The following is a 14,934-nucleotide window of genomic DNA, read 5'->3' on the forward strand; positions in this document are numbered from 1 at the left end:
ACTTCAGGAAATTGAACGAAAAAACCATATCGGACCGTTACCCCATGCCGAGCATCCCTATGATCTTAGCAAGTCTAGGAAAGGCAAAATACTTCACTACCGTCGACTTAAAGTCTGGGTATCACCCAATCTACCTTGCGGAGCATGACCGCGAAAAGACTTCGTTCGGCCTGCGCAATGCAAGCAGCATATTCCAAAGAGCAATAGATGATATCCTGAGGGAGCACATAGGAAAGATTTGCTTTGTCTATGTTGATGACGTCATCATTTTTTCTAAAAATGAAACGGAGCACGTTCAACACATTAACATTGTGTTAAAATGTCTAATCGACGCCAACATGCGTGTAGGCCCTGAAAAGACTCAATCTTCAAAGAAAGTATTGAATTTCTGGGTTTCATCGTAACCAAAAATGGAGCAACATCCGATCCCAAAAAAGTCAAAGCCATTCAGGAATTCCCTGAACCAAAGAGTGTCTACAGTGTTAGATCCTTCTTGGGGTTAGCCGGCTACTATAGGGTCTTTATTAAAGACTTTGCCGCTATAGCTCGTCCGATATCGGACATACTTAAAGGGGAAAATGGTTCGGTTAGCAAGCACGTATCAAAGAAAATCCCTGTTGAATTTAATGAAGTTCAACGCGATGCGTTCCACCGTCTACGCAATATTTTGGCATCAGAAGATGTCATGTTAATGTATCCAGACTTTCAGAAACCGTTCGACTTAACCACGGATGCTTCGGCCCGTGGAATGGGTGCGGTCCTCTCCCAAGGCAATAGGCCGATAACAATGATTTCTCGCGCTTTAAAACAAGCCGAACAAAACTATGCCACCAACGAAAGAGAATTGCTGGCCATTGTGTGGGCTTTAGGCAGACTGCAGAACTTTCTGTACGGCTCTAGGGAAATTAACATTTTCACAGACCATCAGCCACTCACGTTCGCTGTGGCGGATAAGAACACTAATTCCAAGATTAAAAGATGGAAAGCTTACATTGACCAGCACAATGCCAAAATGTTTTACAAACCAGGCAAAGAGATTTTGGTGGCGGATGCCCTTTCAAGGCAAAACATTAATGCTCTACAAGATGAGCTACGTTCGGACGCTGCAACCGTTCACAGCGAACTCTCGCTGACCTACACGGTCGACTCAACAGACAAGCCATTGAATTGCTTCAGGAATCAGATTGTCCTGGAGGAATCGCGTTTTCCGCTAAAGCGAAACCTGTTGCTGTTTCGCAGCAAAACACGCCACTTGATCAGTTACACTGACAAAAACACAATTCTTGGAACGCTCAAAGAAGTTTGTGACGCTCAGGAGCGCACAAAGTAGATATAATAACATAAGCAGTAGCTATAGATAGTCGTTAAGTAGGCAAGAAGCCGAAATAGTTATAAGTTCAAAGGCAAGAAGCCGAAATAATTATAAGTTCAAAGGCAAGAAGCCGAAATAAATTTAAGTTAAATGGAAATATTCAAATTTAAATATCCGGGCGGGCGCGCCAAACCAAGGAAACGGTCACACTGACCAATAGCCACCACAAGCCACACGCGGTATGGCCATGGCTATAGGATTATGAAACTACAGTCACACTGGCGAGGGCCGGGAGGATATAAAAAGGGCGCCGGGGCCCATACAGATCACTCTGCGGCCGACGGCGATCGGAGAAGGCTTACCCTTTGGAGTGAGCAAACTTCTCTGGGAGTTAACTGCGGAGTCTTTTTCGGGATAGGGTCTAGTACCCCGTCCACCCAATACATTGTAGTTAGTTGTTTCCCCCCCTTCCCCTTCTCCCCACCCCCCTAAGGACCGGCCGTCATCAGTGATATCCGACCTTTGGGATCCCACACCCCAAGACCGACCGTCATTAGTTTCACCCGATCTTTTGGGGACTCCACCACTCGGTTCTCCGAGGCGCTCCTCGGCCGTCTGCCGAACCGATCCCACCTGGTTCTCACCCGGGTTGCGTCGGTCCGCAACGCGCCCTGACCACCACTCGGTTCTCCGAGGCCCACCGCCGGCCCTGCGCGCCCGGAACTAGGACCGATCAGATCGGCGAGGCCGACCCCTAGTGGTCGCCACACTTCTCATTCCCTGGTAGACCCAAGCGGCCTCCATCCTCTTTTCGGAACTGGCAGACCTAAGCGGCTCCACCCTCTTCTCGAAACTGGCAGACCCAAGCGGCCTCCAAACTGTCTCATCCTCCTAGACATAAGCATAGCCCAGAGGGACGTGGCTGTTTTCCTTTCTCATCCACAGGGTACCCGCCGCAGCCACCGCCGCCGACGCCGCCGCCACCGGGACGACGACGGCCAACGACGACGCCGAACGACGACACGGAAGAAGACCCCGGCAACCTACGGGCGGACAAGCCCCTGCAGCACGAACTATATATATATATATATCCTATGTAACAAATAATTCTTAATAAACGCATACCGATTCGATTTCACTGAACCCGCTTACGTGTCATACTTTGGGAACCGGGTCGACCTCTTACAGCAACCACTCCTGACATAAATAAATATTGGAACGAGCCCCTGGACACCGTTGAACTACCTCAGCAAAGCAGGATCGTTACATGGCGCCCGAGCAGGTTAAAGTGGTTGCAAAGAGAAAGACATCGGTACAGAGTTATGTCGACGTGGGTGTACCTAGCAACTAAGGTGGATCTGATCAAGTACGCAAGAGAGTTCGGATTAGACACAACAGGAAAAGTGGAGGAGCTAAGACAGATACTGTCAGCATTCGCAAAGAACCCAAACCACACGGAGACGATAATGCAAAGACTAGGAGTACTAGCAGAGAAGCACAAGAAGGAAAAAGGAGCAACGGATCAGAACAGCACACCAGCGGAGGAACTCAACACAATGGCGAACCAGATCGACATACGGGTCAAACAAACCAACACCCCACCACGGCGGGAATCGGAAACTCCAGACACACCGGACAGAAAGGTAGAAGTGGAAATCTTAGACCGAGTAAGGAGTTGGGGGATCCGCTACCAAGGAGCAACCAATCCCTTGGAATTCATCAGCAAGATGGAGGAATGAGCCAAAGGCTACGGCATACACAAAGATGCCCTGATCCAGACGATGCCATTCATCCTAGAAGGAGTAGCAGTGGACTGGTGGAACACCACACCGAGCCAGATAAGGACATGGGAGGACCTCAGGGAGGAACTGTTAGAATACTTTTGCCACCAAGATATCAGGAACAGTTGGAAACACAAATCACTCAACTACGGCAGCGAGAAACAGAACCAACAAGGGAATACGCAATGAACCTGAGGAAACTAATGAGATTTACAGAGTATTCAGAAGAGACAAAGCTGGACCGGATATACAGAAACTGCAGAAGTAAAATAAAGCTCTACACGAGACGGTCGGGATTTAAAACATTAACAGAATTCCTGAGGTTGGCAGAAGAAGTGGAAGAAATAGAAACTATGGAAGGAACCAACAGACCAATAAAAACAGGAAACCAGAACTTGACGTCGGAAATCTGCATAAGATGCGGAGGAACAGGGCACGCCGCAAGAACCTGCACAAACCCCCCAAGACTGTTTTGCTGCGTATGCGGCAGAAATGGAACAAGAACAACGGAATGTTGCCGAGCTGGAGCGGGAAACGCCAGAGGCCTGAGCAGGTAACGCTGGTAGCTCAGGACCAAAAACAAATACCAGCGACAGGGGAACAATTAAGTTGTGACGGATTCCAAATATTTGCCACAGTAAAAATCGGACCAGTAAAAGCAAAAGGAACAGTGGACACAGGAGCTCCACGAAGTGTGATCAGCAAGAGAAGATACATTGAGAAAATATGGAAAATGGAGGAAGGGAAGGACAGAAATAACATTAGCGAACGGATCAAAGCAAAGATCGGATGGAGACTTTACAACCAACATACAGTTCGCAGGAGAAGAATTCGAGTTGGACTTCCTCATCTTAAATCAGGTGACAGGAGGAATATTATTAGGAATAGACTTTCTGGCCAAAACACGCACAAGAATCCAATGCGGCAACCTGGAATTAGATATCACCGAGGCAGAGACAACACAAGGAGAAATAGAACCCGAGCAGAGCACAGACGATACGAAACCGACGGAGGAGGAAATCAGCAAATTTCTGGAACAACAAAGGCAAGTATTCGAGGGAATGAAGGGAACCAGTAATATCACGACACATAAAATTTACATGAAGGACGACAGACCGGTAAAACAAATATACTACCCACGGAACCCGAAACAACAAGCGATAATAAATGAACAAGTGGATGAATTGCTGGCACTAGGGTTGATTGAACCATCGCACAGCCCATACAGCGCGCCAGTAGTATTGGTAAAAAAGAAGAACAACGAGTGGAGAATGTGTGTGGACTATCGACTGTTGAACGAAAGAACAGAAAAAGACGCCTACCCGGTACCAAGGATGGACTTTATATTAAACCAGCTAAGAGAAGCAAAGTTCATAAGTACGCTAGACCTGAAATCGGGGTATTGGCAGATACCAATGGAAGGTCTCAGTCGACAATACACAGCGTTCACAGTACCGGGACGAGTCTTGTTCCAGTGGAAGGTCATGCCGTTCGGACTCACGACAGCACCAGCCACATTAAAGAGAGCTCTAGATACGGTCATAGGCCCAGAGATGGAGCCATTCGCGTTCGCATACCTGGACGATATCGTGGTAATCGGAAGAAACAAAAAAGAACACTTGGAGAAATTAAGAGAGGTTTTCAGAAGGTTGCAAGCGGCAAACCTAAAGATAAATGCGGAAAAGTGTCATTTCTTCCAAACCGAGCTAAAATACTTGGGACACATTGTAACCGACAGAGGCATCAGGACGGACCCGGAGAAAGTGGCAGCCATTCGAGAATTACCAGCCCCAAAAGGCACTAAGGAAGTACACAGCTTTTTAGGGATGGCATCATGGTACAGGAAATTCATCCCAGGGTTCACGGAGAAAGCAAGCGCCCTACAAGAACTGGTAAAGAAAGGAAAAAAAATTCGAATGGCGGACAGAACATCAAGAGGCGTTCGAGAAGATTAAAGAAAGTTTAACAACGGCACCAGTACTAGCATGCCCAGACTTCACCAAACAATTCAAGCTACAGACAGACGCAAGCGAGCTGGGGATAGGAGCAGTATTAACCCAGGAAGACTCCGAGGGGGAACATGTCATCTCATACGCAAGCCGGAAGCTGAGCAAGGAAGAGCGAAACTATAGCGCCACAGAAAAAGAGTGCCTGGCAATCTACTGGAGCATCAACAAATACAAAATGTATCTGGAAGGATACCGATTTGTAGTGGTGACGGATCACCTAGCGTTGAAATCGCTAAACTCCATAGAAAGCCCTTCAGGGAGGGTAGCCAGATGGGCGCTCGGACTACAACCGTTCAGTAGCAGACGCATTGTCCAGGGCCCCACCAGTAGAAATAAAGTCTGCGAACTGTCAGGGCGACTGGTTGAAGGAGGCATACGAGGAGGCGCAGAAAGACCCGAGCATCAAAGAATTCAGAATAGAAGGAGAAAGACTCTACAAAAGATGCGGGAGAGAAAGGGACAGACAACCATGGAAGCTGTGCATTTCACAAAGCGAGATTCAAACGGTGCTTAAAGAAAACCACTGCAACACAACAGCGGGGCACATGGAGATATTAAAAACACAGAGGAAAATTATGCAACGATATTTTTGGCCCAGAATGCGGAAGGACATTGTCAAATTCGTAAAGGCGTGCGAGAGCTGCCAGTGATACAAATTATCTCAACAAAAAACCGCAGGGAAAATGCTGACAAGAATAACCGAAGCACCGTGGGAAACCGTATGTGTCGACTTCGTCGGACCTCTACCACGCACGAAGCATGGAAGGATTATGAAACTACAGTCACACTGGCGAGGGCCGGGAGGATATAAAAAGGGCGCCGGGGCCCATACAGATCACTCTGCGGCCGACGGCGATCGGAGAAGGCTTACCCTTTGGAGTGAGCAAACTTCTCTGGGAGTTAACTGCGGAGTCTTTTTCGGGATAGGGTCTAGTACCCCGTCCACCCAATACATTGTAGTTAGTTGTTTCCCCCCTTCCCCTTCTCCCCACCCCCTAAGGACCGGCCGTCATCAGTGATATCCGACCTTTGGGATCCCACACCCCAAGACCGACCGTCATTAGTTTCACCCGATCTTTTGGGGACTCCACCACTCGGTTCTCCGAGGCGCTCCTCGGCCGTCTGCCGAACCGATCCCACCTGGTTCTCACCCGGGTTGCGTCGGTCCGCAACGCGCCCTGACCACCACTCGGTTCTCCGAGGCCCACCGCCGGCCCTGCGCGCCCGGAACTAGGACCGATCAGATCGGCGAGGCCGACCCCTAGTGGTCGCCACACTTCTCATTCCCTGGTAGACCCAAGCGGCCTGCATCCTCTTTTCGGAACTGGCAGACCTAAGCGGCTCCACCCTCTTCTCGAAACTAGCAGACCCAAGCGGCCTCCAAACTGTCTCATCCTCCTAGACATAAGCATAGCCCAGAGGGACGTGGCTGTTTTCCTTTCTCATCCACAGGGTACCCGCCGCAGCCACCGCCGCCGACGCCGCCGCCACCGGGACGACGACGGCCAACGACGACGCCGAACGACGACACGGAAGAAGACCCCGGCAACCTACGGGCGGACAAGCCCCTGCAGCACGAACTATATATATATATATATCCTATGTAACAAATAATTCTTAATAAACGCATACCGATTCGATTTCACTGAACCCGCTTACGTGTCATACTTTGGGAACCGGGTCGACCTCTTACAGCAACCACTCCTGACATAAATAAATATTGGAACGAGCCCCTGGACACCGTTGAACTACCTCAGCAAAGCAGGATCGTTACATGGCGCCCGAGCAGGTTAAAGTGGTTGCAAAGAGAAAGACATCGGTACAGAGTTATGTCGACGTGGGTGTACCTAGCAACTAAGGTGGATCTGATCAAGTACGCAAGAGAGTTCGGATTAGACACAACAGGAAAAGTGGAGGAGCTAAGACAGATACTGTCAGCATTCGCAAAGAACCCAAACCACACGGAGACGATAATGCAAAGACTAGGAGTACTAGCAGAGAAGCACAAGAAGGAAAAAGGAGCAACGGATCAGAACAGCACACCAGCGGAGGAACTCAACACAATGGCGAACCAGATCGACATACGGGTCAAACAAACCAACACCCCACCACGGCGGGAATCGGAAACTCCAGACACACCGGACAGAAAGGTAGAAGTGGAAATCTTAGACCGAGTAAGGAGTTGGGGGATCCGCTACCAAGGAGCAACCAATCCCTTGGAATTCATCAGCAAGATGGAGGAATGAGCCAAAGGCTACGGCATACACAAAGATGCCCTGATCCAGACGATGCCATTCATCCTAGAAGGAGTAGCAGTGGACTGGTGGAACACCACACCGAGCCAGATAAGGACATGGGAGGACCTCAGGGAGGAACTGTTAGAATACTTTTTGCCACCAAGATATCAGGAACAGTTGGAAACACAAATCACTCAACTACGGCAGCGAGAAACAGAACCAACAAGGGAATACGCAATGAACCTGAGGAAACTAATGAGATTTACAGAGTATTCAGAAGAGACAAAGCTGGACCGGATATACAGAAACTGCAGAAGTAAAATAAAGCTCTACACGAGACGGTCGGGATTTAAAACATTAACAGAATTCCTGAGGTTGGCAGAAGAAGTGGAAGAAATAGAAACTATGGAAGGAACCAACAGACCAATAAAAACAGGAAACCAGAACTTGACGTCGGAAATCTGCATAAGATGCGGAGGAACAGGGCACGCCGCAAGAACCTGCACAAACCCCCCCAAGACTGTTTTGCTGCGTATGCGGCAGAAATGGAACAAGAACAACGGAATGTTGCCGAGCTGGAGCGGGAAACGCCAGAGGCCTGAGCAGGTAACGCTGGTAGCTCAGGACCAAAAACAAATACCAGCGACAGGGGAACAATTAAGTTGTGACGGATTCCAAATATTTGCCACAGTAAAAATCGGACCAGTAAAAGCAAAAGGAACAGTGGACACAGGAGCTCCACGAAGTGTGATCAGCAAGAGAAGATACATTGAGAAAATATGGAAAATGGAGGAAGGGAAGGACAGAAATAACATTAGCGAACGGATCAAAGCAAAGATCGGATGGAGACTTTACAACCAACATACAGTTCGCAGGAGAAGAATTCGAGTTGGACTTCCTCATCTTAAATCAGGTGACAGGAGGAATATTATTAGGAATAGACTTTCTGGCCAAAACACGCACAAGAATCCAATGCGGCAACCTGGAATTAGATATCACCGAGGCAGAGACAACACAAGGAGAAATAGAACCCGAGCAGAGCACAGACGATACGAAACCGACGGAGGAGGAAATCAGCAAATTTCTGGAACAACAAAGGCAAGTATTCGAGGGAATGAAGGGAACCAGTAATATCACGACACATAAAATTTACATGAAGGACGACAGACCGGTAAAACAAATATACTACCCACGGAACCCGAAACAACAAGCGATAATAAATGAACAAGTGAATGAATTGCTGGCACTAGGGTTGATTGAACCATCGCACAGCCCATACAGCGCGCCAGTAGTATTGGTAAAAAAGAAGAACAACGAGTGGAGAATGTGTGTGGACTATCGACTGTTGAACGAAAGAACAGAAAAAGACGCCTACCCGGTACCAAGGATGGACTTTATATTAAACCAGCTAAGAGAAGCAAAGTTCATAAGTACGCTAGACCTGAAATCGGGGTATTGGCAGATACCAATGGAAGGTCTCAGTCGACAATACACAGCGTTCACAGTACCGGGACGAGTCTTGTTCCAGTGGAAGGTCATGCCGTTCGGACTCACGACAGCACCAGCCACATTAAAGAGAGCTCTAGATACGGTCATAGGCCCAGAGATGGAGCCATTCGCGTTCGCATACCTGGACGATATCGTGGTAATCGGAAGAAACAAAAAAGAACACTTGGAGAAATTAAGAGAGGTTTTCAGAAGGTTGCAAGCGGCAAACCTAAAGATAAATGCGGAAAAGTGTCATTTCTTCCAAACCGAGCTAAAATACTTGGGACACATTGTAACCGACAGAGGCATCAGGACGGACCCGGAGAAAGTGGCAGCCATTCGAGAATTACCAGCCCCAAAAGGCACTAAGGAAGTACACAGCTTTTTAGGGATGGCATCATGGTACAGGAAATTCATCCCAGGGTTCACGGAGAAAGCAAGCGCCCTACAAGAACTGGTAAAGAAAGGAAAAAAATTCGAATGGCGGACAGAACATCAAGAGGCGTTCGAGAAGATTAAAGAAAGTTTAACAATGGCACCAGTACTAGCATGCCCAGACTTCACCAAACAATTCAAGCTACAGACAGACGCAAGCGAGCTGGGGATAGGAGCATTATTAACCCAGGAAGACTCCGAGGGGGAACATGTCATCTCATACGCAAGCCGGAAGCTGAGCAAGGAAGAGCGAAACTATAGCGCCACAGAAAAAGAGTGCCTGGCAATCTACTGGAGCATCAACAAATACAAAATGTATCTGGAAGGATACCGATTTGTAGTGGTGACGGGTCACCTAGCGTTGAAATCGCTAAACTCCATAGAAAGCCCTTCAGAGAGGGTAGCCAGATGGGCGCTCGGACTACAACCGTTCAGTAGCAGACGCATTGTCCAGGGCCCCACCAGTAGAAATAAAGTCCGCGAACTGTCAGGGCGACTGGTTGAAGGAGGCATACGAGGAGGCGCAGAAAGACCCGAGCATCAAAGAATTCAGAATAGAAGGAGAAAGACTCTACAAAAGATGCGGGAGAGAAAGGGACAGACAACCATGGAAGCTGTGCATTTCACAAAGCGAGATTCAAACGGTGCTTAAAGAAAACCACTGCAACACAACAGCGGGGCACATGGAGATATTAAAAACACAGAGGAAAATTATGCAACGATATTTTTGGCCCAGAATGCGGAAGGACATTGTCAAATTCGTAAAGGCGTGCGAGAGCTGCCAGTGATACAAATTATCTCAACAAAAAACCGCAGGGAAAATGCTGACAAGAATAACCGAAGCACCGTGGGAAACCGTATGTGTCGACTTCGTCGGGCCTCTACCACGCACGAAGCATGGAAACACCACACTAATAGTGATAGTGGATAGATTTTCTAAATGGACTGAACTCGCGGCAATAAGGAGCGCAACGGCAGAGGCATTCCTGAAAATATTTCGTGAGCGGATAATCGCCAGAGTGGGTGCGCCAAAAACACTGATATCAGACAATGGGGTCCAGTTTACGGGAGGAAAAATAAAGACCGCCATGGAACAGTGGGGCATACAGCAACAATTCACGACGCCATATACGCCGCAGCAGAACCCATCCGAAAGAACAAACCGAACCATAAAAACCATGATATCACAAATGGCAGGGGAGGAACAAACTAGGTGGGACGAGAATCTGCCGGAGCTAATGCTAGCATACAACAGCAGCACATCCGAATCAACGGGATTCAGCCCAGCCCAAATACTGTATGGAAGAGAACTTCGACTGCCGGGAGCACTGTTCGACAAGGTCACCAAAGGGTCAGGATTAGCGACAGAAACAGTAGCAGCAAGGTGGAAGAGACTACAATGCATCAGAAGCGAAGCGATCGAGAACATGGAAGGAGCAGCAGAGATACAAAAACACCATTACGACCTACGTAAAAGAGAGTGGAAGCCAAGTGTAGGACAGCTCGTCTGGTGCAAAACACACTACCTATCCAACGCAGCGGAAAAATTCAACGCTAAATTAGCACCGAAATATGACGGGCCGTGGGTAGTAGACAAATTTTGTTCACCGGTGATAGTTATATTAAAAAATTGTAAATCGAAGAAAGCAAAACGCGCATACATCGGAGATGTAAATATGTATATTGACACTAACCATGAACTAACCAACCGGGATAAGAAAGAAACAAAAGGTAACTCAAACGATGTATTATTAATTTCAGAAAACAACAACATGAACAAATTCGACGTCACAAAGAAGAAGTTCCGGGAGAGCAGCACACGGCTGCAGCAAGAAAGGCGAACGGCGAGGTTGATACCGGCGAGACCAGCAGGGGCGGGCATACGGGTCAGGACAGCACCGACTCGCTTCAGACCACCAATGTGCATGCTAGCTCTGGCACAAAGAGAAGAGCAGTCACGACCAGAGGAGCGACAGACAGCCCGACCGCCAGCAAGAACGGCCGTGGCGACCGATAGAGGCGGACGGACCCGTATCGCCCATGTTCCTCGCAGCTCTCTTGAGGCGGTGACCGACGGAAGTGTCCAGGAACAACAGGGAGAACGGGCAAGGACACCGTCGCCAGACCGGGACATCCTGGAGCTACACCCGATGGACATGGATACACAAGCGGCGGATGCACAGGCAGAGAAAGCAACACCAAGCCAGGAGACAGAGGCACGCCCAGACGCACAGGCGCCACGAGTGGAGTGTTTCACAAACGATATGGGGTGGATCGTACCCAGAGATGCGACGATGTCAGCCAGGGCGGTCAACGAAATCAAAGAGAGATGGAACAGGAGGAGAAAGGGGAAACAGCAGAGTATCCTAGTGAAGGACGACCAGAAGACGTGGAAGGTCATCTTTGGAAGGGGAAGCCGCATCACGATAAGACACTTCGTGCCTTCTCAAGAGGGGGGGAGGTGTGACGCTCAGGAGCGCACAAAGTAGATATAATAACATAAGCAGTAGCTATAGATAGTCGTTAAGTAGGCAAGAAGCCGAAATAGTTATAAGTTCAAAGGTAAAAAGCCGAAATAATTATAAGTTCAAAGGCAAGAAGCCGAAATAAATTTAAGTTAAATGGAAATATTCAAATTTAAATATCCGGGCGGGCGCGCCAAACCAAGGAAACGGTCACACTGACCAATAGCCACCACAAGCCACACGCGGTATGGCCATGGCTATAGGATTATGAAACTACAGTCACACTGGCGAGGGCCGGGAGGATATAAAAAGGGCGCCGGGGCCCATACAGATCACTCTGCGGCCGACGGCGATCGGAGAAGGTAAGGCTTTCCCTTTGGAGTGAGCAAACTTCTCTGGGAGTTAACTGCGGAGTCTTTTTTGGGATAGGGTCTAGTACCCCGTCCACCCAATATATTGTAGTTAGTTGTTTCCCCCCCCTTTCCCTTCTCCCCACCCCCCTAAGGACCGGCCGTCATCAGTGATATCCGAGCTTTGGGATCCCACCCCCCAAGACCGACCGTCATTAGTTACACCCGATCTTTTGGGAACTCCACCACTCGGTTCTCCGAGGCGCTCCTCGGCCGTCTGCCGAACCGATCCCACCTGGTTCTCACCCGGGTTGCGTCGGTCCGCAACGCGCCCTGACCACCACTCGGTTCTCCGAGGCCCACCGCCGGCCCTGCGCGCCCGGAACTAGCACCGATCAGATCGGCGAGGCCGACCCCTAGTGGTCGCCACACTTCTCATTCCCTGGTAGACCCAAGCGGCCTCCATCCTCTTTTCGGAACTGGCAGACCTAAGCGGCTCCACCCTCTTCTCGAAACTAGCAGACCCAAGCGGCCTCCAAACTGTCTCATCCTCCTAGACATAAGCATAGCCCAGAGGGACGTGGCTGTTTTCCTTTCTCATCCACAGGGTACCCGCCGCCGCCGCCGCCGACGCCGCCGCCACCGGGACGACGACGGCCAACGACGACGCCGAACGACGACACGGAAGAAGACCCCGGCAACCTACGGGCGGACAAGCCCCTGCAGCACGAACTATATATATATATATATCCTATGTAACAAATAATTCTTAATAAACGCATACCGATTCGATTTCACTGAACCCGCTTACGTGTCATACTCTGGGAACCGGGTCGACCTCTTACAGCAACCACTCCTGACATAAATAAATGTTGGAACGAGCCCCTGAACACCGTTGAACTACCTCAGCAAAGCAGGATCGTTACAAGTTGTGAATTCTGGAGTCGTAAATGCAATACTTTGCGATCTCCCCACGTTGGCAAGTTTCCAACACGACTTGATTTTACTTTTCCCTGCTACCCAGTTTTGGCATTGCAAAAATCTGGTGCAGGATGTAACGGACAAAAACGACCAGTTAGAAATCATCACTGCCGAACACAATCGAGCGCACAGAGCAGCTCAGGAAATTATTAAACAGGTACTCCGTAACTACTATTTTCCCAATATGGGCAACTTAGCCAAAGAAGTGGTTGCGAACTGCAGGGTCTGCACCAAAGCCAAGTACGATAGGCACCCGAAGAAGCAAGAACTTGGGGAAACGCCTATACCAAGTTATACTGGTGAAATGTTGCATATTGACATTTTCGCGACAGACAAGAAACAATTCTTGACCTGCATAGACAAATTTTCCAAATTTGCAGTCGTCCAGCCGATATTGTCCAGAACAATAGTCGATATCACAGGCCCTCTACTACAAATTGTTAACCTTTTCCCCGCAACCAAGTCAATTTATTGCGATAACGAGGCAGCTGTCCTTATTAAGGGGAGGGTGGTCCATAAGGACAACCTAAAATAGGCATCCCACCACAATTAGCTAGTAAGTCAAATTAGAGTAGAACAACGTCTTATATTGTTTATCCGTTTCAGGTTTGCACTCACTTTACTTGTAGTACTAGCAGCGGTACTGCCAACTACATTCCGGTCCTAGACGGAGAGGTACTGGTGTTCGATCAACGTAGCTACTTGAGACACTCAAGTAACATTTCTGAATTCATTAGTATGATAGATGAGACCACAGTCGCATATGCGCAAATTACTAGACGTAGATACAGATCACCACAGATTTGCACGAAGCCGGTACCCCTGATGCTTCAGATTTCCTAAAGGTCCGCGTTACAGAGGCTCAGTTGGTAGAGTCTAACTCCAAACAGATCTTAATAAACTCCGAAACTCAAAAGCAAATTAACAGATTGACGGACACTCGCAATAAAATTATCAGTTCCCGCAAAGGCGATTTGGTTGAAACTCCTCACTTATTTAAGACACTATTGACAAGGAATAGAATACTTAATACAGAAATTCAAAATTTAATACTCACAATAACGTTGGCAAAGGCAAACATAGTAAATCCTACAGTCCTTGATCATGCCGATCTGAAATCACTTATTGAACAAGATACCCCAATAGCTAGGAGTTGTTTGACCTCTTTGTTTATGAAATCAGAAACACCCATGAGGCTCGGGTATTTTGAATACACGGGCTCGTTGTCTACTGTTCGGATTGTAGCGACCACAGCAGTATTAACAGGGAGAGCTTCATCTGCATTTGAGAAAGCTTTTTTGTTTCTGAGTATCATGTCCCTGAACTCTTTCTTTACGGAAGGGGGAACTACGATGTCGTTGACATCGGTGAAGTTCACGTCAGCACATTGATAGTACTGGAGTTTTTCGGATATACCCTGGTATTCCAGAGTATTTTTTTCCAAGTTCAATTTGACCCCGGCTTGTGTTAGCAAGTCGAAGCCTATGATCGCGTCGAAAGAGTTTAGGGTATCGAGGAGAAAAAATGGGGAGGTATGTTTGAAAATATTCATCAAGCATTTGCGCTTGATTTCGGTAGACCCGTGGATCGAGTTTACCGAGAATGACTTGGCGACCGGCGTTATGGTCTTTAGCTCTGTTAAGGGCTTAACATAATTCTTTGCCGCGCCAGTGTCAATCAACATCTTCAGAGTTTTCCCAGTCAACCGCCGTTCAATGTACGGAAGCCGGGAGTGTTCCCTAAAAAATTAACCGAGTCGTCACAAGGTGCGAACTCGTTCTCACTCTCTAACTCTTCAACTGCCTCTTTGGCCGACTTCTCGTACTCTGTTACAGCTTCTTTGGAGTCAGTTTGCACGACATTGTTAACGCGTTGG

At 48.3% G+C, this 14,934-nt stretch overlaps 1 protein-coding gene across 1 annotated transcript; it reads left to right on the forward strand.

The window, feature by feature from the left end:
- Positions 1-7,889: 7,889 nt before the first annotated feature.
- Positions 7,890-11,163, forward strand: LOC121467688. Its single transcript, XM_041709793.1, has 2 exons — positions 7,890-8,437; positions 11,024-11,163. Exons 1-2 carry the CDS (start codon positions 7,904-7,906, stop codon positions 11,036-11,038), a joined length of 549 nt encoding a protein of 182 aa, XP_041565727.1. The 5' UTR covers positions 7,890-7,903; the 3' UTR covers positions 11,039-11,163.
- The last annotated feature ends 3,771 nt before the right edge of the window (positions 11,164-14,934 follow it).

The sequence above is a fragment of the Drosophila elegans genome, unplaced genomic scaffold, assembly GCF_018152505.1.
Source record: "Drosophila elegans isolate 14027-0461.03 unplaced genomic scaffold, ASM1815250v1 contig_512, whole genome shotgun sequence".
Classification (NCBI taxonomy): Eukaryota; Metazoa; Arthropoda; class Insecta; order Diptera; family Drosophilidae; genus Drosophila; species Drosophila elegans.